The 25,694-nt window shown below is 39.8% G+C and overlaps 1 protein-coding gene and 1 long non-coding RNA gene across 3 annotated transcripts in view; one reads left to right on the top strand and one right to left on the bottom strand.

Annotated features, from left to right (window-relative positions):
* Positions 1-25,694, top strand: part of LOC147033381 (tripartite motif-containing protein 14-like) — a 29,018-nt gene that overhangs the window by 1,212 nt on the left and 2,112 nt on the right. Inside the window, exons 2-7 of one of the 2 annotated variants that reach the window (XM_085854228.1) lie at positions 1,544-2,207; positions 8,563-8,658; positions 11,272-11,505; positions 12,868-12,890; positions 18,275-18,402; positions 20,326-20,406. In XM_085854228.1, the coding sequence (XP_085710354.1) occupies positions 1,590-2,207; positions 8,563-8,658; positions 11,272-11,505; positions 12,868-12,890; positions 18,275-18,402; positions 20,326-20,406 (1,180 nt within the window). In that variant the 5' untranslated portion in view covers positions 1,544-1,589. Of the gene's footprint in view, positions 1-1,543; positions 2,208-8,562; positions 8,659-11,271; positions 11,506-12,867; positions 12,891-18,274; positions 18,403-20,325; positions 20,407-25,694 lie in introns of those variants that run through there. The other variant, XM_085854239.1, reaches the window with a different exon arrangement.
* The window catches only part of LOC147033380 (uncharacterized), a 44,996-nt gene continuing 22,275 nt past the window's right edge, over positions 2,974-25,694 (bottom strand). The window contains exons 2-3 of the long non-coding RNA XR_015051244.1: positions 10,426-10,522; positions 2,974-9,143 (exon numbers count right to left, since the gene is read on the bottom strand). This is a non-coding gene — a long non-coding RNA (uncharacterized LOC147033380). The remainder of the gene's footprint in view (positions 9,144-10,425; positions 10,523-25,694) is intronic.

Raw genomic sequence — 25,694 nt, 5'->3', positions numbered from 1 at the left:
TTTCACTCAATTATACAAATTGAGCTCACTAACGCATTAAGTTGATTAAAATAAGAAGAAGAAAAAAAAGTGTATTTCAGAGAATGCAGTCTCTGTTCTGTTTTCATTACCTCCACCACCAAAGGTGAAGGAGGTGATGTTTTCACCTCTGTCTGTCTGTTTGTCTGTTTGTTTGTGTGCAGGGTATCTCAAAAAGTTGTGGACAGATTCAGATAAAATTTGGTGGGCAAGTTGGGTGTGTGACAAGGAAGAACTGATTAGATTTCTGTGAAGATCCGGATACAGCTACTAGAATTTTAAAAGTGATTCTTCACCATTGAGAGATGGGACCAAAAATGATACATAACATGATGTGTCAAAAATGTATTAGGCGACAGACAGACAGAATAACAAAATCGACTGACCAATATACTTGAAAAATCTTCGATTTTGCAAGTAACAAACAAACAAACAAACAGACAGACAGAGGTGAAAACATAACCTCCTTCCTCCTTCATTCGCTCTTCCGAATTCCTAATATTCCACTCTTCGGTGGGTATTTTGAAGCACTTTGTAAAAAAAAAACCTTTCACTCTCAAAATTTTAAAACCAAAAGTCAGGGTGTTTCATGAGATTTGACATTTCATGAGATCATGACTGTGGACCTTGATTTATTATTTTTATATTTCGTCCAAATATCTCAGGCTGGGTAGGATCATTTATTTGGGGCTGCTCTACAACTCAAAAAAAACCCTTTTTGAATAAATAACAGCTTGGGGTTTCTCATGGATAAAGAAATGCTTTTCAATGGTAAACAAACTACAACTTTTCACAGAAATTTAAGGCATGTCATCTCCCACCCCTACACTCAATCTTTGCTTCTCCCATTAACCCTTCTGAATACAACTCTGTTAATTACAGATTACCGTGTTTCCTCCTCCTCCTTCTCTCTTATACCTTTCCGATTTGTTCATTCCCTTGTTTGTTATGTCCAAATGTTGTCCCACTGTTAGTAGGTTCTCTCTTTACCTTCTGTCTTGTCTATCACCTCCTCTTCCCTGAACCTCAGTCTTGTATCGATAACAAACAAATGTATTTCTCACTTTTCAAACCATGATCTTCATGACTCCATTTAACAATAATCTTCATCCGTATTTATTTGCTTTCAGCAGTTCAACTGTTCCCTACAATCCCTCTGTTTTTGGGATTCTCTCTTCCCATTAAAAGCAAACGTTTCATGTTGATAATTAATCCAACATGGCAAGAAACACATCCTGTGCATAATCAGTGATCCTCAAACCTAATTTTTTTGACCATGTCATCCTTCCTCTTATCCGTATAACTCACACACACACACACACACACACACACACACACACACACACACACACACACACACACACACACACACACACACACACACACACACACACACACACGCACACACACACACACTTTAAATTCCCAGAATAATAATTCCTAAGCTAATTGTTCATTGTGCTAATATTCTTCCTCCTCTTTCATTACTTTAACTTTTTTTCTAATTTTCAATCTCCATTTGCAGGTTTCAATTCAACTCTGCTTCACACTCTTCTGTGACCCCCAAGCAGATGGATTTTTATTCTTCTCCTTCTGATATTGGAGATAGCTTGGATGAACTCACGTGTCCAGTGTGCCTTGAACTCTATAAAAAGCCCACTACTTTGCCTTGCGGCCACTCATTTTGTTATGTCTGTATCAACGAATGCTGGGAGAGCAGGAAAGACCATGTAGATTGTTTTTGTCCAAGTTGCCGTGAGGTTTATACACAAAAACCAAAACTAAAAGTAAATATGATCATTGTCAACTTGGTAGAAAAGGCGAAAAAGAGAGAAGTTGGATTGGGGGTTGAGGCCCGAGATGCAAAACATGGCGGTGTGGATGTTAAGATGGGAGTGAAATCAGGAGGCAATGAGAGTGACTGCGCTCTTTGTAACAGAAAGGCAACCAAGAGGTGTGTACCTTGTGAGATCCTCTGCTGTGTGCAACACCTGAAGCTTCATCGACAGAAAGGGCACAGACTGGTGCAGCCAGGCGTGAAGATTGAGGAACTAAGATGCAATGAGCACGGAAAACCAATCCAACTCTATTGCAAGGATGATGGGAGCTTGGTGTGCTCGATGTGCAGGGGTGGACAACATCAAGACCACAATGTTGTTGCTGTGGAGATTGCTCATGCTGAACTAAAGGTGAGCAAATCGGTGCAAAAAAAAAAGGTTATTTTACATACCGTATTATATCCATTCTATTTTTGTATCTGTAGGAGGCTGATTTGTTTTTACTTTCTAATTGGCAATTATCTATTTCTGATCAGCTCGTTACATCATGGGAGTGGAATATTCCTCACGAACGTGAGATTTCTGAATATGAGTGTCTCATCAGAATTTTATTCATTTATTTACTCGCTGAAGTAGCCAGTGTTGCCCAGGGAAATTCAATGAAATACTCTCATCATTAAATTTATGTTGTTGGCAACAAATTACTACAATCTCAACTAGTCCATGGGCCCAGGCATATATTGGTACCATCTGGGAAACCAAACTTTAGGGCTACTAAGTTATTGGTAGGGATTATATGATTATTTCAATATGTGATAACCGTTCCAGAAGAGCAGCTTAGTGTATGTATTTTACATTTTTACCATTTTACCATTCTGAGATATTGACGTTTTGGGGGAAAATCACACAATGGACTATTGACACATCCCATGAAGGTAATATCATTCAATAACAGCTCAGGATATCCAGATTTGTTTGCCTTTTTGTTTTCATTATGCGGAGGGTGGGTACATTCCAGAGATGATAACTACCAATAAGCTGCCAGTCTGCAATGGTTATCACATCAAAATATGATATATATATATATATATATATATATATATATATATATATATATATATATATATATATATATATACTGAACAAAAATATAAACGCACCAAGCGATTGCTACTATTTTACCTCAAACTCATTAATACTAAATCTTCACAACAATTTGGTTATAGAATCCATGACAATTGAGCATTAAATTTCAAAGAGTTCCTTGAGAATTCTGGCGACAGTCTTTGCGCTACAACAGCCGACACAACCGAGGTGTCACTGTCAGAGTTCACACAGTCAGTAGCGGGTGTGTCCACCGTTGGTGTCGCGCAGAGCGGTGCATCTCCGGCACATGGACATCACCAGATTATCGCCTGCGCCTGTTATGCAGCCCGACAGTCTCATCGGCAGTCCTCGTGGCCGGTCGGAGTCGATCCCGGAGATGTTGCAGCCTCATGTGACGATCCTGACCGGCGGTGGTCACACGTGGTCGCCGGGCATGTGGGCGGTTCACGGTGCTTCCAGTCTCTCTGAGGCGTGTTCTCAGGCGGCTAATGGTGGAGTGGTGGACATTGAAGTGTGCTGCAACGGCCCGTACTGACGTCCCAGCATTCAGCATGCCAATGGTGCGCTCCCTCAAGATTTGTGACATCTGTGGCATGTTGACATTTGGCACCAGTCCACATTTTGGGGAGGCCTTTTATAGGGCAAGCTATAGGGAGTGTTTGTGTCCTGGTCACACTCACTGACCATCACTCTGTCAAGCCCCATGGTGCTCATGGGAAGGATTACTCAACGTGTGAGTCCACACATTCAGAGTGGTCAATTTCAATGGGAACATCTGTCTTGAGCAAAACAAAGGAACCATTGCTCAAACATATCATCGGTTTGACCATTTTCCCATAATGGCAATCTTGACTTAGATATTTAGGTTGGTGCGTTTATATTTTTGTTCAGTATATATATACACCAATTCAAAAATCATAACTAGGATTGGTTTCCTTAGATGGTACCGACAAGTGGAATTTCTGGCCTGGTCCCATGGACTAAACATACGATCTTCAGAAAACATATTACTCGATCGCTCCCAGGGAAAAGCTGGGCAGTGCACAAACAACATACTCACTGGAGGCCTGAACATGGAGGTGTTGTCATAAACCTGTGTAAAGCAATCTTTTTTAAATAACAGTTGCATGTGGAAATGCCAAAACAATTAAATTTGTGTTGCTGACAACAAATCACGACAACTTCAACATATGATCTTCACAATACATATTACTCAATTGCTCCCAGGGGGAAAAAAAAATGCAGACAGTGTATAAGCACAAGACTTGATCGAGGCCTGAAAGCCATTTATCTGGTTTTATCTGGGGTTATTTTTTTATATCCAAACACAGCTCTTGAGCTTTCTCCGGATGAAAGAGGAGGCCATGCAAAGTTTGGTCGCACAGGTTCCCGCAGGGTCCGAATGCATAAACGAATGAACAAACAAACTATCTTTCTTCTTTATATATTAGAGAGCAGAGTACCCACCCCTGGGTGGGTTGAGTTTATGCATCACTTGCTGGAAAAAGTATAGTGTGAGTTTTACAAGAAGACTCTAGATACTTGTGTGGTGTGCACTTAAAAGGTTCTGCACTGGATGGTCTAAACTCTAAAGGGTATGTTTAAATAGTAGTTAGTGTTGAAGAACTGTAAGGGGTTCACAGCATGTAATCTCTCAAGCATGTAAAAAAGGTTCTAAAAGTGTCTTAGGGGTCATTGAGGTCTTAATACTAACTGAACTGGGTGATTTTGAGCTTTCCCTGCCTGGGGCGAGGAAGGGATGGGGGCTCCCAGCACCCCCCCCTCAAATCTCGACCATCGATGGTCCGATGAATTTCAAAATTTGCAAATGCATAAATCATCACGTCATGAACGCGTTGGCAAAATTATTTTTTCATTATATGTTAATTTGTCTAAGTATTGCCTAATTAGTTAAACAATATGCTAAATGTATGCTGAAAGTTGCAGTGCCATCAACCAGGCCACCCTGTAGCACAGCAAGACATCCCCCCCCCCAATCAACACCCAGACAAAAGGGAAACACAATTGACAGCCAATTCGACTATAGCATCAAAATTAAATTTATGAAGCACCAGCAACAATTATAATTGAGAGTATATGAATATAATTTTAAAAAATTTCTTCCACACTGGTGACGACATTGAATCGGCGATGAGGATTAAAATCAATTGAGTGTGTCGATGGGTGATGCTAGCCTTGTGAATACGCGATGGCAGGCTTCACTCAAAGAGTTCAAAGTGTACACCGACACGAGAGGATGGCGCATCACCAGCCCAGTGGGCACAGTGGAGAGCACTATTATTGTTCAATACTGGTGAAGCGGTGAGAAAGACCTTCAAGACGTTTCATGATACTGTAGAAAAAGATAATTATGAAGAAGCGGTGAGAGCACTAAATGGTCACTACATTGTGAAGACCAATGCTAAGTTTAAGTGGCTTGTTTTCCGTTAGATGATGCAGACTGATGGGGGAGATTGTGGCACAGTTTGTGACACGTTTGAAAGCGGCTTCTGGTGGATGCAACTTCGAAGGAGTTCAAGAGACTCAGATCAGAGATCAAGTCGCTCAACACTGCAGGTCCAACAACCTGAGATGATGGGCCAATGGTGGTCTTGGATGCTGACAAATTTAAGCGGACGGCTCAAAGTGCATCCAACAGTCATTTCCAGCTGATCAGGAGTTCATCTAGGCTTGCTCCACCAAAATAGAGATCATTGGCACGTTTAGCCACAACACCCCACTCTAATAGGTCTCCATGTACGTGACATTTTAGTTCTTCTCGTGCAGTTTCAGAACCCGGCATACCCATGGCCGATCGAGCATAGACCCTAACACCATGGAAAGAAGTCGCAACACCACAATACTTCATTGACTCTTGAGACAGTGGAATTGGATAAAAGGCATTCGTCAGGTCAGTAATGATAATGTGCTTCCATCTCCCAATTTCTCGAAGATTCGAGTCATTATCAGGCATCAAGGAAGGCTGGGGTTTTCTACAGCGATCGACATTGCCAAACGCTGTGACTAGTTGGAATCCGCCACCGAACTTGTTGATGAGGAAAGATGTGTTGAGGTACTCAACATTAACTCCGACGTTGTCCGATTTAATGGAGATGCCCATGTCCTCCAGCTCGTAAAACTTATTTTGCAGTTATACAAGGTTGTCATGTGAGTACAAAGGCAAAACTAGGGGACCCTTTTGTTGAGGGGGCTGGATGGGTCCCATATTAACCACATATTGGAATGTATTGGAAGCACTCATAACCTTTGGGCCTTGGGTCAAATAAGTCATCATACTCTTGGAGAAGAGCATGAAAATTGTCTGGGTCGAGGCAGACACCAGCCAGAGTCGGGGCTTCGAACTGCTTTCTTTGAGTTTGGTTATGTAATGGTAGGTGAGGCGGGAAGTGTCTCGACGATGATGTCTGAAGGAACGAATACAGGACAAATTTGGCAAAAGTGTTTGTGGGACCGACAGTAATGATCTGAGGGTCATTGGTCGAGGCAGCAATGCGTATCTTGCCACATAGTAGATGTGCACGGTGGATGGTATATTGACTGAGGGAGCCAGCTGAACCATCCACTATAAATGGATGACTGAGACATGCTTTTCGTCTCCATTAATTACATATGTCAATTGATTCATTATGTACTATTGGAATGTACCTTTTCACCCTTTAGACTGCTGAGACCCCTTTGACCTTGAAGGCCACAAAGATCCCCAACACCAATAAGATCCAAAAGACCCAGAGGACACAAAAGACCCAGATGACCCAAAAGACTCAGATGACCTTAAAGACCCAAAAGACCCCCCAGAGGACCGAAAAGACTCTGCAGACCCTTTAAGACTTGACTATAAATGGATGAGTTGTTTGTGTGTGTGTGTCATGTTTTTTGGGGAGTTCTACTGGAGCGTTCTGATGTGGAATGTGATGCACCCAAAATTATCATCATGATCTCCCGAGTTGATTAAGCTCATGAAATGCAAAAAAAATCCTGAAGAATTCCCATTTTTTAAACACATGCCATTTTAAGGTGTATAGAGCCGCTTAATATGCCCTTCTACCGCAGCATGGCATTCCAATTACAAAATAAATAATAAAAACAATGATAACATTGTAACAAAACATATATCAATTAATACTAATAATCTATCTATAATTCCAGCAATCTCTGCGTGTGTGTCTGTGACCGCTGTTTCTCGACAACCCCTGGTCTGATCTAATTGAAACTTGCCAGGTATATTGCTGGGGACCTGAGGATGTGCCTTTTCAAGGTTTTATATTAATCGGACAAGTGGTTCCCAAGTTATGGCCATTTATTTACCAACCAATGACAGGACACGTTGCTGCGTGGGCGTGGCCGATGGGGAAAGGGCGCCATTTCGTTACCAATGACAGGACACGTTGCTTGGCGTTTTGCACCCACAGTATCTATCTTCTATCTATCTATAATTCCAGCAATCTCTGTTTGTTTGCCTTATCAATGTTTGAAATTAATCGGACAAGTGGTTCCCAAGTTATGGCCAAGTTAGAGTGCGTTCCCCATTATGGGTTACAATGTACTTACTGTATTGTATCTGGATAGTGATGACTTACTGTATTGTTATAATTTCTCGATTTCTTATGCGCATTTATCGATAAACACAATGCCCCAATCCAGTCGTCGTTTACGAGAGCGAAGGAACGGCCTGTGTGGTTGTTTGAAAGTTTTTTTGTTTGTTTTTTTTTTTGCACATACAGCCACACACATACGGGCACGCGAGAGCGAAGGAACGGCCTGTGTGGTTGTTGTTTCTGGCACGCGGTTTGAAAGTTTGTTTGTTTGTTTTTTGCACGTACGACCACGTACTAGTATTATCAACAATAATAATAATAATAGTAGTAGTATAATTTGGCAACAATAATAACGAATGTATAATCCCCACCCTGGCCTAAGCACATCTGGGCTGGTGAAAGGCAGGCTCATGCTAAAGCAGTACTGCAGGTAGGTATGTAACAAGGCTGTGAAGACCAAGGAAAATTTGGACTTTTGGACAAGGACCAACGGGCCCACCAGTAATGGTATATATATACCCATCTTTGAGGATTATGCAGCGTTCAGCTTGGAGAACGGAAATGTCATTCAGTTCCATGAATGGTGTTCCTGCCAGGACATAAACATATAGATTCTCAATGACAAAACCTTTGAAGGTAAACAGCCAATCATCACTGGTCATGAAGTAAGTGACTTCGCCGAGTAATGTGAGTGGAGAGGAGCCATTGTGTTTTGCCGAAACACTCTGCAACCCATGCCTACAGAAAACAGACTTCTTGGAACACTGGCCGCATTTTGCATCCAATAATCATGTAACCTTGGTTTCAAAAAATTATCCATGGGTACGCGTTCCTACATTGAAAGTCTCGTGTCAATGGATCAAGCAATTGCAGAGAAAATTAATTCAAAAGCGAATAAAGGTGAAAAAGTGAGGGCCTCAGCATTTCACAACATTATCAAGGATGGTTGTGGACACCTGTTACAATATTTTTTTTAATTTGAAACGAAAATTCCCATCATCTTGGAGGTGTAGATTCAATATAATTTTGTGTAGAGTGTTCCTTTTTAATCCACCACGGAGGTTCACGATTCTTCACTTCTGTTGTTTCTTTATTGTGTGCAGGACGTTTTGGCTGCAAAGTGTCCTAAACTATCACGGTCAATGCAGAGCGTTGCATCCCAACTACAGCAGGTTCAGGAAGAGAAAGAGCAAACAGAGGTGGGAATCACCAAGGAATGGTTGTTCTTGGAAAGGAGTCATGCCTCCCACTGCCCTCCCCATTTAAAAAAGGAATGGACTTGAGGGATGTGCTGACTCATGTCAATATATTTTTTTGTGAAAGGATGTGTGACAACAAAAAATTTAGAAGTGAAATAACAAATAACTAACTCTGCAAACAAAAGGAAGCAAGTAACAATTAACTAGTTAATTAAATCAATAAATAACACAAACAAACATTCCAACAATTGTACACACTATGTTTACATGTTGGGATTTGTATGTCCCAGCCAATGACTTGGCCAATGTGTTACTGCCACAAATGTTGCACACATTCTCAGAGTACACATGGGCAGGTCATGTGTGAGATAGATATATGTGCATATATAAACATGTGGAATGTGACAAGCACTCCCCCGATCCCCATTGGACATAGTCCTACACCAAAGCTTCACCTTCAAACCAGAGGCCTCAGCCCAGTGACTCTGTCAAACAGACAAAGATTACATGGTCATCAACATCATCAGTTCAACATCAAACAGAGCCACCTGTCCAGATTTCTGGCTTATTTGCCCTCATCTGGATAGCATACTGATAAATATCTAACAAATGATGACCACATTCATCGTTTATACATCAGACACACCTCCTAACTGTTATGGTGAGTATCGCCGCGGATTATGTCTCACATGGTAAAACCGCATAATCCGCAAAGAAGAACCATCCATCTGCCACCCAGACAATTGTTCCCGCCAATGCGTCTGGGTGGCAGATTGTCTGCTCTATCGTTGGAGCTTTTGTCCACAAATTTAAAACAAACCTTTATTATGAGACCATTTTGATTTGCCATACTCTTTAAAGTGCACCGGTGCTGCTGAAGCAGTTTCTTGGCTAAGGTTATACTGGGTGGTTTGCCATTGCCTTCCCAGCATCAACAGATCTGATGTTAAGTTGCAAGTAAACATAAACTCCCAAAATGAATTTTCTGAACTTTTGACAATCCACAACATCCCAATCTGAACTTATGACACCTACAAGGAGGTCTTTCACAGCTTGTTACCTTCGCATTCTGCGAAAGGTTATGTTTTGGTCGGCGTGTATGTATGTATGTATGTATGTATGTATGTATGTATGTATGTATGTATGTATGTATTTATTTATTTATTTATTTGTTTGTTTGTTTGTTTGTTTGTTTGTTTGTTTGTTTGTTTGTTTGTTTGTTTGTTTGTAATCTTGTGATTCGTATAACTCAAAAAGTATTAAACCGAATTGCATGAAAATTGGTGGGATGATTGGTTATTAGCCAGGAAGCATTCGATTAGATTTTGGGATCGTTCGGGTCAAAGGTCAAGGTCAAGAAAAGGTCAAAATCGTCTTTTTACGATAACACGGTCAATTTTTATTCAATTTGCATGCAACTAACGCCAAAATGTTCAGAATTCAACGCCTCATCTTGTGATATGCAATATGACATAATGACGCCCATACTCTTGTTACCGGTTAGGGGTCAAAGGTCAGGGGGGTCACGACCTTGAAAAATATGCGTTTTTTGCCATAACGCGGTCAATTCTTGTCCGCTTTACATGAACCCAGCACCAAAATGTTCAGAAGTTAATGCCCAATCTTGTGACACAATGACGTCATAACACGTCACCGGTTGGGGTAAAATGTCCGGGGGGGGTCACGCCCTTGAAAAATATGCGGTTTTCGGCATAACTTAGTCAATTCTTATTCGATTTGCATGAAACCAGCATCAAATGAGATTACCTTCTCTTGTTGAAACGTTGTATTCACCGAGCTTGCGAGTGAAGACTTGCCAAAACGACGTGAGTTGATTGTTGTTTAGTCCGTAGCCCCCGAAAGTCTGGGGGGGGGTCATGACATTATAGATATGTGGTTTGTGTCATAAGACCATTCATATGAAACCAGTTTCCCACACTCATACCAAGAACAAAAAAAGTAGTGGCGGCGAAGGTATGCGCTCTATGAGTGCCCGTTCTAGTTCAAGTACTGTTCTCCCTTTTGGGCTGGTGAATCTTGCCCTTCTTGATGTTGATGAACTGATTGAATTTTTGGGTTCAACAGGTCAAAGATCACCTGCATTTTGAGTATCATTTTTACAAACCATAAATCGAGTTCGAAACATCTCATGTTGTCTGTCACTCGTTTTTTGAATTTCCTCTCTTTCTCTCTATCATGCTCTCTTTCTGTCTTATCTGACCTTTAACTTTTCATGCAACCTTTGAATTCAAACCAAGCTGCAGGTTTACATCTAATGTGGATACAGGCATATCCATTATTGCATTTGCTTCAAATTATATTTTGTAATTTCAATTTGATCTTCCATGTTTGTAAATTTTGAAGAAAAAAAATGAAATATTTAAATGCTACTTTATACTTGTTAGAGATTGAAATCTCCCATTTGATTCCTGGACTCAATAAATTGCAAATTCTACTTCATTTTTCCTTCAAAACTCACTCCTGGAACTAGTAATCTCATCCTATCCAGCAATAAATAATCCATTGTACCATTTGTTAGTTTTTTACATTTTCTCCAGAAGTTTCTTCTGATATTTAAAAAAAATAATTCAATCAATGATGTTTTTTCCCTAGCGTTCATGCAGAGATGCTGAGGTCATGTTGGAGAATAGGCGAAGGGAGGTGTGCCAATTTGTGAATGAATCTGTGGATCTGATGAAGAGTCACATCAACAAAAGGAAAATGAAGAAGCTTTCTCTGCTTAGGAAGCAGAGAGAGAAACTGGAGCAGCAGATGGAGTCTCTACGTCAAGCAAACTCAAAGCTGCAAACAGCATTCCTGGAGCTGGAGGCCAATTCTTTTCTACAGGTGTGTTTTATCGTAAACGTTGTGCGGAAGTTGTAATGTTTAAAATATATAGTTCAGGGGAAGTCTGTCATTCCTTAAGTATAAACCTTCATGAGTTGAGGGCCTGTTACGTGTCATGGTCAATGAAAAGGTACAATGTATATTACAAAGCTTCAAAAATGGTTAATTAAATGAACCAGAAAGGTGAGTGAATGCATTTCCATCATGCATAAAATGAGACTGTTTTTAATCACACTGATGGTTAGGGATGGCAGTGAGTTCATGTCATGGGCTCTGACCCAGTGATACAGCGCTACTACTAGGACACTGGGTTTCCAATTGTTCTGCTCAAATATATTATATTCAAGGGATGCTCACGGGGACCTCCAAGTACCATGACAGCATGGCTTTCAAAAAGTGCTGGATCATTGTGAATTTCTTGGTTTATCCAGTGCTATGTTTATCGAGGTCGTCAAACTGACCAGGGTCAGTCAAGTTAGTCAAAGTGACCTGTGTGCAACCACCAGGAGAATGTTAATATGAATGACATTCAAATAACTATTCCACACACTTTGGTCTTGAATGATTCAATGATATTCATATGAATACAATCATGGCTACTTAAAAGTGGGGGGTGTGGGTTAAGGATGGAGGGGGGCATTGCAAATGGAAATTGTGAAGCCAATAGTGATGACCGAGCAAGTTTAGCCCCTGCAAATTGTTGATTCTCGATGCTGCTTGCTGTGGTGTGTTCTAAACATTTAATCCGACCGCCTTTACTACGTTTCTTTGAAATAATTTAACTAATAAAAGGGGGCGCTTATAATGTCAAGCTTTTTCTTGGTGCCAAAGTTTATTACTGTGCTCAAAAAACAGATGTAAATGTGTATTTCATACTTTTATTGTTACTTCTACTTTTCATCCTAAATCTTCAAGATCCACAAACATGCAAACCCTCTCCCCTCCCCCAAAATGCACAGCAACAGGTCCATAGATAAGCTTGGCAGGGGGACCCCTCCTTCTGACTCCCCCATTTCGTTACCGTCGTGCACTGTAGCCGCTGAAAACACTATTAATTTGTTTGGAGAAGTGTCACTTGAGGATCCAGTAAAACTGGAAATGACAGCAGTTTCTCGAGTACCACAATGGCATTGTTTACAAACAGACCACCATGTTGTTAAGTGGTACCTAGCACTCCCTTGCATTGTCGTGCTTGTTTGAGCGTTCTCCTCATCAAATGTTCTCTTCATCAAGTGTGACTCTTCATCAAATGTTCTTTTCATCAAGTGTGACTCTTCATCAAATGTTTGAGCGCATTAAATTAAAAGAAACGTTAATTCATTCAAATATCTTGATCTCATGCTTTGTTTTCTTCATTTTCAGGGCTGCAATGACCTGCTAAAAAGGTTGGTCTGCATTGATGTGTTCAGCACATTATCTGACACATCCTCATATTTTTGTCACAATCATGCTTCAAATATTTAAAGATATTTAGAATCCTCACCTTATAGAATTGTTTTTCACGTCACAAAAAAGATGTTCATTGAAATGTTAAACTTATAGTCCCCATGATGTTTTTTTTTTCTGTGAGGTTACCATTCATCTGCTTTCGCAATTATTATTTTTTGCCATTTTTTTTTTTTTTTGCTTTTGCATTTTCAAAGGGATAAATTTAAAGATTTGGAATACTTTTTTAACCTTATTTAAATGGTTCAACCATTTTTGTACATTTTCTTATGATGATAAAATACAGTTATGTAATGTTTGGACCAGGACAGTTTAGTACAAGTGTATTTGAAAATCGACACTCACGCATCCACTTCCTGTCCAACCTCGCAGAGAGAGAGAGAGAGAGAGAGAGAGAGAGAGAGAGAGAGAGAGAGAGAGAGAGAGAGAGAGAGAGAGAGAGAGAGAGAGAGAGAGAGTGAGAGTGTGATTGACTTTCTTCAAGAGATCTTTATTAGCTCCCATAGGATTTAGTCCAAAACTGGGGCTTATTGATTGGGTCTCGTCCATCCGTGCATATATCTTGGACATGTATAGACCGATTTTATTCAAACTTGGCAGAAATACAACACATGATCATTTACATAAGCACATCATTTTGTTTCACGATTTGGTTAAACATGGCAGACTGGCGGCCATTTTAGTTGAAAAAGTAACGGTGTTGAATATGTTCTCCATCATTTCTCAGACATGCATTTATGGATATTGTTCAAACTTGGCACAAAGATAACGAATGATGGCTTACATATGTCTTTTTTTTTTCGAGATCAGCTCCAAGATGGCCGACTGGCAGCCATTTTGTTACTTAAACGTGTACCCAATCGTTTCTCAGACATGCATGGTCTGATATTGTTCAAGCTTAGCACAAGCACAGTACATGATGACACACACATGCAGCTCACTTTATTTTGCGATCTGATCAAACATGGCTGACTGGTAAACCGGCGGCCATTTTAGTTGTAAAAAAAAAACCCGATATTGAATACGTCCCCAACCATTTCTTGGACATGTATTCACCAATCTTGTTCAAACTTGGCACACAAATGATAATAGCTGACATATGCATGTCATTTCTTTCGAGATCAGATCCAACATGGCCGACTGGCAGCCATTTTGTTACTTCAATGTGTTCCCAACCATTTCTCGGACATGCACGGACAGGGGTTCACATAACCGTACTCAGGAAATCATGCACGGTAAAAAATAAAAAAAAATTAAAAATGCGTACTTCAAAGATGCTCCGAAAGCTCAAAAATATATTTGCTCAACAGAGGTTTTTGATGAACGGTTTTCTTAGCTTGTGTAGGAAAGATTCTTCCGTGATAATTCAGATAAGTTGAAAAACTGCAATGTGATTTCAACATTTAAGTGGACAAAATTAAGTTTATGAATGATAACATTATAATTTATAAGTTACATTATAACTTATAAGATTAAAATAAAAATAGATCTCAGTAGAACACATGAGCAAAGAGGAAGAAGAGGAGGTTTTCTCAGTTAGTGTAGGTAAGATTGTTCCGTGATAATCCTGATAATTGAGATACTGCGATTTAAAAATTAAGTTTATAAATGATAACATTATAGCGAACGCAGTGAGCTTCATACTTAACGCGTGCACATGAGAGAATAGGAAACAACAACAACAACAACAACAACAACAACAACAACAACAACAACAACAACAACACAATACCCCTGGCTATTTGGAATCCATGTCGTTGGATATGAACTTTTGCTTCCGGTTGTTTTTAAACGCTGTGCGGTGTATAAACACGATTGGGTTTTATTTCTATCTTGTGAATATTACTTAACGTGTGCACATGAGAGAATAGGAAACAACAAAAACAACACAATACCCTGGCAATTGTGAATCCGTGTCATTGCCTATGACCCTTTTGCTTCCGGTTTTTTTTTTTGCTTCTGTTTTTTTTTTTGTTTCCGGTTTTTGTCATGGGGAATGATGCATGCCGGGAGATCATGACCGGAAGTGTTTATTTATTTATTCAATTTTTTTTTCTTTCCCAAAGTTAATTTTATACTTCCGAAAGTGGTTTTTTTCATGACAGGAAGTGTTTATTTTGTATTTAACATTACCGGGAGTGATTTTGAAACTCTTTCCGGAACTTTTAATTTATCTTATTCTTGACCAGAAGTGATCGTTTATTTATTTCTTTATTCAATTCTTTTTTCCCAAAGTTAATTTTAATAAAGATATCTCCCGCATCATCAAAAAATATTTTTTAATCGTGATTTACATTATTTGATCGCTGATCCCGAATCCAGGCCAAAGTAACCGGAAATTGCATCATAATCATCAGCTGCACGGCGCTTACATGTACCACGGTATAGTTGGCAAGTATACAGTTGTGAACAAGTTTTATGTAAAGTCAGAAGCAAATGTAAGAAGAATTCTACGTTCGCTTCAAGGCTTTGCCTTTTCCATATTAATTTACAAGTTATATTGTAGGTTTATAACTTGTAAGATAAAAAAGTAGATCTAAAGAGAACAAGTGAGCAAGGCAGAAGAAGAGGAGGTTCAGGAGCGTCTGGAACAAAAAAAACAGAGCGGCTTGAGAGTGTCTCATCTGGAGCGGACGTTCTAAGATAGTGCTTACAGAGGAGTAAGATGAATACTAAGTTGAGAGGCGCTTGGGAAAGCAGAAGAGCATGCTCGAAGCTGACATTTTTGTTTCCCTGAGTTCCAAACAATTTCTGCTGGTACTCATTGTTGAACCAAACAAAAAAAATTGTGTGAACCTCTGTGCATGGACCGATTTTGTTCAAACTTGCCACAAAGATGATACATGAGAGTGTACATGTGTAGAAGATTTTGTTTTGTAATCCGACCAAAGATGGCCAACTGGTGGTCATTCCAGTTCATTTCTTTTGTTGCAATCTGATCAAAGATAGCCAACTGGTGGCCATTGTTGTTCATTTTTTTTTTGCGTTCTGATCAAAGATTGCTGAGTGGCGGCAATTTTGTTGATGTGTATAACTATTTATTCAATGTTGTACTGTTTGTATAATTCAATATGTCTCCCCAAAATGTATGAACATTGAATCCCTATATTCTGTGCGAAATTTGCATTCCCAATCAAAAACATCATACATGTCACGTGATCAACTATATTACACAATAAAACACCTTGCCCACATCATTAATATCCATGACCGAATAACCCAATCACACGCAATCTTCCATGTCACATGACCACTCAAGTCAGTTGCGCATACACATAAATCTTGCAAATATTGGCTTGCCCTTAAAATCCATATCGCAAAATTACTAAAACCACGGGAACTATAGCATTTTGTGTCTTTTCTCCTTGTTTGATATTTTATTTTACGACCCCCAAACACAATACCAAAGCGAAAGTGTAAATTCACTGCAGAACTAAACACAAAATTCCCATATTTTCGAAATGGTCAAGAAGAATGGAAAGCCGAGTGATTGGTATGTACAGGGTGGCCACAATGTATTGTCACCTCTTGTAAAAATTGTGTTTTGTTTTTATGAATTCCAGATTTATATATTTATTTAAGATATAGATTCTCCACAAAAGAAATTCCACTACTGGCTTCTTACAAGGCAAAGAAAGCAGACAAACTTCCCTTCCGATTATTCTTAGTCCATTTGTTGTTTTTTGTTGCTGCTGTTTTTTATTTCCTTAATGTTGTGTTCCTTGCTCAAGCTTTCAGAGGTTAATCAATGAGTGCTGGGAAGTGTTTGTCAAAAATAAATAAAATTTAAATTTTGAAAAAAAAAATTAAAAAGTTGGCCGAAGCCTCTGTAGCTATGCAAAAGGCAATATTAAATGATCCTTGACCCCGTTCCTTTGTGAGTGTAGGGAAATGTGTTTTGCCCACCCCCCCACAAAAAAAGAAAATATATATTCCTTCAAATGCCAACAGGATTAGAACAGCACCAAGCAACGCTGGGTACCCCTGATAGTCTTCTATAACAATAAATGTGTGTGTGTGTGTGTGTGTGTGTGTGTGTGTGTGTGTGTGTGTGTGTGTGTGTGTGTGTGTGTGTGTGTGTGTGTGTGTGTGTGTGTGTGTGTGTGTGTGTGTGTGTGTGTGTGTGTGTGTGTGTGTGTCCTCCTTAACTCCAAAACCATGAAACCTTGTGACCCAAAACTTTGCATGCATACTGACGGAACTCCAAGGGAGTAGATGGATGAAAACTGGGTATTTGGGTAAATTTGAACACCCCTTTTGGAGATAATTAACGGCGAACCTTCATGAAAGGCTTATCCTTGGTCAGCCCAACTTCACCTCGCAGGGAGTCTGAGCTGCCATTTTGATTCGGCCTACTAAAAAATGCCTTAGGTCTGCTTCTCTCCTCGCTCCCTCTGCTTTACTTTTACCATTTAGCGTTTTCCATGTAACAAACCTTACTTCTGCAAATGGTATTGTTCCACTGTAAACACATTGTTGGATTGTTCTCATCCATGTTTTCCCCACTGAAACCAGGTGGTATTCTCTCCCATCACTTCTGAGCCTCTCCTTTCTTCTGTGCCTCCACATTGGAACTATTACAACTCCTCCCTCCTCTCCCCCCCCAACACACACACACACACACACACGTACATAGGATCCCTGATGTTTCAGCTCACAGGCATTCTTCAGAAGCTTACACCTGGTTAGAGCTCACAGGTGTTAGCTCATTGCTCATCTCCATTCTTTCATTCCTTCATCTGTCTTCAATTCCCTATTGCTTCCTTTTAAATGGTTGATTTCAAAAAATTTCATGTTATTTATATCCCCTGGCAAGAGGCTGAGTCCAGGGTCTCCTTTCTGCCCACTGCAAAGAGTTGTTGGATTATTCTCACCCATGTCTTGCCCACTGAAGACAGACCGTTTTCTATCCCCTCACTTTTGAACTTGTCCTTTCTTCTCTCCATCACTATTCAGGAAGCCGAGTCCAGGACCGACTGACCCCCTGTGTCTGTTGCTTGCCTCATGCTCTTCCTTTCATCTTTCAATAACTGTTTCTCCCAAGCACACCTCCATTCTATTCAACCTTCACCGACCTTCTATTTCCATACTGTCCATAGTTTTTGTCCACCTGTTTCCTTTATACTCATTGACTGAGCTTCTCCAGAATCTAGACTTCTTAATAAAAAATACAGATCAATACAAAATATACTAAATCTATTTTCTAATTATTTTGCATTCATTTACAGCAAATTTGTTTTGATGTTAAAAAAAATGTAATATTTTTTAACAATATTCTCTCCTCCAAAATTTTCTTTAACTGGTTTTTCCTTTTTCTTCCAAGGCTCGAGTCCGTGTCAGACTTTAAATCCGTGAAGACGACACCGCTCACAGTTCAGGACTTTTCAAAGGAGAAGAAGAATTCAGACATGCTCATCAAGCTCAACAAGGACTTCTTGGAGAAGATGCAGAGTGAGTGAAACAAAGTGAATGTTTTATCAAGAAAATAACAAGGGAAGACAAAATGTGACAAATGTGAAAGTGAAACAGGAAGAGAAAATTCGAGGAAAGGAACAAGTTGCAATGTTTTGTTGTGCACCAAATTATGGTTCAAGGAAGTGTGAGGTTACAAACACTATAAAGCAAACTACCTTTCAGTGAGGCAACAGGTGTACATAACAGATAACCAATGAACAGGAAAAAAAAATGAGAGGAGGGGAAGAAATATCATCACCCGAAACCATGAGGTTTGGGAGAGGTTGGGGTAACAAGAGTAGAAATATTTGCACGAAGTGATGGGGGATGACAGTATGCTGGTGCAATACCTAGTTGTAGCCCCTAGAAGGAAAGTTGGGATTAAAATCATCTCTGGAAAGCAGTTCCACAAATCGGATAAAAGAGCGGATATTTGAAATAAGTTGAGATTTTGGGGAGATGGACGGAAGGGGTTCCTGTGAGAACGATTCATCCTCAATGAATAAGGGATTGTTGGAGATCTGAGAGAGCAGAGGGATCGAGACTGGAGGAGAAGTGGGGAATAGCAGAGGGTCCACCAACCTCTGCAATGTGAGAGCAGCAGGCCTTGTGATCTTGTCTCATCATGTCCAACAGGAATCCAAAATATCGATTTCCAGAAAGTAACACCCACAATTCATTATTTTACACATACTTATAATACAGAACATGCAATTACACATCATTAATTTAGTTATGATAAAGGAGCATTATGGACCAGAAATGCAAGTCAAACAATATTTAAATCCTCTTTCATACATTTAAAAAGTCATAATGTGAAGTCCACAAAGTTAGAATCTGAGATGTTGGTGTCTGGCTACAGCAAGACAGAGAAATGGTCTTTTATGCAGCGAACAAACACTTTGCAGGTCATGAGTTCAGATTGTAAAGAATAAAGACATGAATTTGGTGTTGAAATAAAACTTAACAACCAAGTCAATGATAAAGATTCTTCACTGTTTTATTCTTCTCATGAACTGAAATTAGAAATGTTTGTAAAAGTAGAGGATCTTTGTCTAATAGTTGCTAAAATGAATACACTATGCTGAAATGTTCGCAACATGTCACGAACGAAGCAGGGACATTTGGTTAATTTTTGCATGCCTTTCATATATGAAGCACACTCACTGCTTGCGCAGTGCTGCATCATTTGGAAACTTGCCTGATGAATGATTTACAAAAAAAAAAATCAATTATAATGATAAAAACAACTGATCAATGAGCATTATGGAAGGCTGGGGAAAACAACTTTAAATCATTTCCATTTTGGATTGACCAAACATTGAATCGATCCAGAGAGCAATTGTTGCAAAAAATATAGAATTGGTTTAAAAATAATAATAATAATAATTTTAAAAATGAGTTGGTAAAAAAATATACCAAAAATATGGAGTTGGTAAAAGGAAGTTTTGAATATATATTTAAACAGGTGCAATGACTGACTTATCATGTAGCTATCGACAGATTATTTTCAACAAGAACTATATCAGATCCACATAAAACATTCACATGTTCTGAGAATCACAGGTTGTTCAATTCAATTGTTGTCTTTTCTCCTTGATTCAAAGTTAACAGGAACTTGAGTTCAACCTCTGCTTCCAGTTAAGAATGGTTCAGAGTTATCTTCAATAGTAGAGGAGAAAACAAATTTAAGACCACTCAATAATAAAGGTTCGTGTAAGTACAATGCAGTGAAATTTGCTTAATGAATCAATGAAAATTAAATTTTGTTTTAATACAAAATTAAGGTTCTATTTTTCTTCCCTCATGTTTGTTGTATTTAGATATTTAGCTAAAAGGCAAAAAAGAAATATTTATAAACACAAAAGCAAGGGAATTTCACATCTTGTAATTTTTGTTAATTTTTACTCACTTCCACAGAAGAGTTCGTCATTTCCACTGAACGGCCGCTGGAACATCTGGATATACTTAAGCTGTATCGGAACAACTTGAGAAGACTTTGTAAGTGAAGGAAAATGGTGAGGGGGTTCTTCCCTCCATTTTCAGATCATATAAATTCCCTCTTTTTTTCATTTTTATTCTTTCTGTTTTCTTCCACTTTATTTCTCTCCTTATATTATGCAAGTACTGTACTTTATATTTCCCCTCTTGTCAAGTGTCCCAAAACTCAAAAGTTGCTTAATTGAATGATATCAGGGGTGGGTATTGTCCAAACTTGTGTTTATTTCACCGGTAAAAGAAAAACAACTAGAGGGGGAGCACTCGGTAGATTGCAAAACCTCCGCCGCCAATACTGCTAGGTCACTCAAGTGAACCTGATATCCTATTCATTCAATTTGACGTCAACAGTGCTCACAGAGTTATAGTTTGCAACTTTTCCTTTTACTTTTAACTTTTACATACTCAATTCATTCATCATAACTGGATTCCTTGAGACAGAAATTGATTTTATGTGGGTATATCCACCTGAAGTTCCAAAATCAGCCGTAATTATAATTTTGGCATGTTTTTTTTTTGTTGGAAATCACTTATCACATGTAGAAATGCAAAAAAAAAAAATCGAAATTTTGTTGAAAAAAAAGCTGCAAAATTTTTTTTTCTCTAACAACTTTTTTTTGGGGGGGGGTTGGAAATCACTTAAAATATGTAGAAATGCAAAAACAAAAACTCAAATATTTTTTCAAAATGGCCGCCATAACGGCCATATTGGATGTTGGACCAAGTCCAAAATCTGATGGCATGGTCCTTGGACCATACCTAATCCCCCCACCAAGTTTCGTAGAAATCCGTCAGAGTTTTTTTCCGTAATACTGTTCACAAACAAACAAACAAACAAACAGACAGGGGTGAAAACAGTAACCTCTGTCCATCTTAGATGGCGGAGTTTAATAAACGCAGCACAAATGAGCATTGTACACAATAAAACAACTAATGAATGACTTTTTCTTTCTCTCTCTCTCTCTCTCTCTCTCTCTCTCGCTCTCTCTCTCTCTCTCTCTCTCTCTCTCTCTCTCTCTCTCTCTCTCTCTCTCTCTCTCTCTCTCTCTCTCTCTCTCTCTCTCTCTCTCTCTCTCTCTCTCTCTCTCTCTCTCTCTCTCTCTCTCTCTCTCTCTCTCTCTCTCTCTCTCTCTCTCTCTCTCTCTCTCTCTCTCTCTCTCTCTCTCTCTCTCTCTCTCTGTCTCTCTGTCTCTCTACAGAAGCCGGTGGAAATTGCTCGTTTATCCGATAGTTCACAATCAAGAAGGAATCCGATATATCCCAATCTCTCGCATAAACATCTTGCCTCAACAAACATTTCAAAGTCATATAAATTTTTTTTATAATAAATAATTAATTACAAATAAAATCACAATCAGATGCATATTTGCCATGCACTGAACCCATACACTGCTGAAACCATCACTAGCAAAGAGGTTGATTGGTTTTGGCTTCTGTCACCTTTGATCCCTCATACACAGTTCATGTGACATATGTCGATTTATCTGGACTGTGTTTTTGCTTTTAATTTTTGTATTTTTCATAGAACTAAGTAGTTGAGCATCCTAATATTCAAAACTTTTTTTCTATGACTATGTACCAGACTTGGTGGTGCAATGATTACAGTGTCCACTCTGAATCTTGGTGTCAGAAAGAATACAAAAATAAAAAACAACACTGGGAAGGTGATGGCAAACCACCCAGTAAAAACCCTTGCCAAGAAACCACTTTGGCAGCACAAAAGCTTTGCAAAGAGCATAATACATCAAATCAAATCAAATCCTATGAATAAATACTCATTAATTACCCCTAATTACTCTCTTCTTTGCCAGATTTTATTTCTTCTTTCTTCTTCCCTTGTCCCTCCATTTTTGCTTTCTTTATCCCTTTGCTACTGTTTGTGGCGAGGATGCTGAGGTCACGGAGAGATTCACTTACTGTGGCAGTGATATTCATGTCTCTGCTGGCTGTGAGCCAGAGGTCAATAGATGTCTGGGTCGGGCCTGGGGAGTCATGGATTCACTGAATCATGAGTTGTGTCGCTGTCGGTACCTGTGCGGGAGGATGAAAGTCCAAGTCTTTCGGTTGTTGGTGCTTCCAGTCTTGCTCTACGTGTGTGATACTTGGACTCTGACCAGGGATCTGAAACGGAGACTTAATTCCTTTGGTGCCACGTCTCTTCGGAGAATCCTTGGCTTTCACTGGTTGGACTTTGTGTCTGAATGTTAGAGTAAGGGTTAGGGTTTGGGTGAGGGTTCTGGTTCGGATTAAATGGTTTAATGACACATTTCTTGGTGATTCTGGCAAACCTGGTGACCCAATGTGCAAATTATTTTCAGATTTCAAGTGGATCAGATGAAAATTGACGATATTATGCAACAATATTATGCTTCTAGGTTTTGATTGGTGAACCATTTCAGTGACCCAATATGCAAATTATGTTCAAACTGGCAGAGTACCCACTTTCCAGGTTGGTGGAGATTGCACATTGCTGGAAAAAAAAATCGTCTGTACATTGCAAGAAAAGAGTGTAGAATCTATAGATGTTTGTGTGGTGTGCATTTAAAGCGGTCTAACGGATTTGTAGGTCTACATGTCAAAAGCGTTTAATGTACATAAAGGTCTCAAAGGTCGAGGAGTTCATAAACGTAGACACGGTCCAATAATACATAATTAATAGACATACCCACATGGGTCGACCGAAGCTTCATCTCGATGAGGATTCACTGTCAACACGTTTTTGGGTTTTTTTAATGTATAAATGTATATATTAAGTCAATCAGATGATAAGTGATGATTGATGTGACTTTGGCCTTTTGATCTCAAAATAATAGGCTTCTAGCTTGACTACCTTTATCAGGTGGTTAGGTTTCGTGAAGATCCGAGTAAAACTGTGACCTGCAGACAATTGAGACACAAACAAACAGACAGACAGACAAACAGATAGACATAACTAGAACGGCACTGTTAGAGCGCATACCTGCACCAAAAAAAACAGTTTATGTCTGCCTCAAACTGAGAGGCCAGATCTGCATCCGGACTTTAACGAAAATCGAATCAGCTTGTTCTTGTCAACTACAAACTCATCCACCAAGCTTTGTCAACATCCGTCCACAACTTTTTGAAATATTGCGCTGCATATCGTTTTTGTCCCCATCTCTCAATTGTGAAGAATCACTTTTGAAATTCCAGGAACCGGATCTTCCCCAACATCCAATCAATTTTTACTTGTCATACACAAAACCTGTCCACCAATGTTCGTGCAAATCTGCCTACAACTTTTTGAGATATCTTGCTCACCGACAAACAAACAGACAGACAGAGGTGAAAACATAACGTCCATCCGCCTTCTATGGCGCAGGTAATAAAACAGACAACACCCAATATACTTGTGAATCTCCTTGTCTTTGGACCTTACAAATAAGAGGCTTGTCCTTTTTGATTGCTAAGCCAATTCAGTCACCTATTGTGGAATTTTTTTTTCAAATTTCAAGTCAATCGGATGAAAACTGACGATTTTATGTGACCTTAACCTTTAACCTTTTGATCACAATTACTAATTGTTGACGTGATCCATATTCTCATAATGAAGGTTTCTTGAAAATTTGAACAAACAAACTCAAATGGTAAAACAAAAAGTTATGGCCTGGATTTTATTTTTACAATACCTCCTGATACAACGTGTCGCGATTCAGTGATAACGAGCAACTTCACCTTTCAATATCCCTCTGTTGTCTTCCACTTGATTGGAACACCCCCCCCCCTCCACCCTCCCCCTCTCAACTATGCTTAACATCAGGTCATAACCCTCCTGTCATATGATAATAAATAAATAAATAATTTGTACACACTGTCGAGGATCGTATGATAGCTAACACACAGAAATGCACAACAAGGGGAGCAGGAGACAAGAAGGGCGGGAGAGGGAAGAAAAAAAAATAGTGGGGAACAGAGACATGAGGAGATCTGCGGAAGGGAGAGGGATGGGGTGGGGTACACGGGGTAAACAAGATGGACACAACAGGGACTTTCAGGAAGGAAAGCAGAGAAATTGAAGGAGGTGGTTTTGGGGCGGATTAGTGGGAGTAGAAAAGATCGTGGTTTTGGATGGGGAAAGATGAGACATGGCGGTGAACAGCTGTTTTGAAGACCTGGAGGGAACAGTGAGATTGAAGAGAGGTTGGGAGTTTGTTCCAAAGGCAGGAAAAAAAGAGGAATGAAAAAGTGAAGGTGAGCAGTGATTCTTGATTTTCGTAGTTTTACCAGAAGGGGGTTGCTGGCAGACCTGGAGCACCCTGCGGAAATATGGGGAGAGGGGGGGGGACATATCACAGACAGAGCAGGGGGGTGAGGCCAGAGAGTAGACAGGAGAAGATAGAAAGACCACCGATCTGCCTGCAGTGAAAGAATGAGAGACCCAAAGACTCAGCCTCATCGTGGGAGATACCAGTGACTCTAAATGCCTTGATTTTCACAGTGTGAAGCAGACAAAGGTGAGAGGCGGGAGCACCAGCCCAAAGGGAAAAGCCATACTCTATCAGGCTGCAGACTAAAGCTTTGTATGTGGTCAGGAGCTCAGGTGGGCCGAGGAAGGACTTTGCATGACGGAGGATTCCCAGTCGGTGACTGGCTTTGGAGGCCAGGTTGGAAATGTGGTTTTCCCAGGAAAGATCATGGCAGATAGTGAGACCCAGAAGCTTGAATGAAAGGACTTCTTCCAGAGGATTGTTGAAAAAGTGGATTGGGGGGGGGGGGGAGGGGGTTCCAAACGGTCCTTTCGGAGAGACATAGTGAGAGTTTGAGATTTGTCCGGATTGAAAGACATGTTCCACTTGTTGGACCAGTTTGTGATTTTACTCAGATCTGCAGAAAGTGAAGAGGCTTTTACTTGCCAGTTTGAGGGGATGGCAGATGGTACAGCAGAGGATGGAGTCATCAGCAAAGAGATATAGAGGATTTTCCAGAGAGTCGGAGAGATCATTGAGGAAAACCAGAAAAAGAACAGGGCCCAGAACGCTGCCTTGAGGAACTGCAGCCTGGACAGGAAGAGGGGATGAAAGAACTCCATTTCGGGCCACACGTTGACTGTGACAGGAGAGGAAGTCTGCGAGCCATGAGAGGAGGTGGCCTTGGATGCAATAAGAGGAGAGTTTGGTGAGCAGGGCAGGGTGCCAGACCGTATCAAAGGCACGTAAAAGGCATCAAAATTCATTCTATTCTCTTCGTTCTGCAGTTTTATTCCTTCACCCATTCCATGTTTGATTTCTCAGAGTGTTTCCTTCTTTTTATCAACCTGGAGAGAAAATCAGTTT

The sequence above is a fragment of the Eptatretus burgeri genome, chromosome 2, assembly GCF_056783735.1.
Source record: "Eptatretus burgeri isolate ZD-2024b chromosome 2, Ebu_testis_v1, whole genome shotgun sequence".
NCBI lineage: Eukaryota > Metazoa > Chordata > Myxini > Myxiniformes > Myxinidae > Eptatretus > Eptatretus burgeri.
Note: the sequence above shows the minus strand (reverse complement) of the source record. Positions and strands in the feature narration are given on the sequence as shown.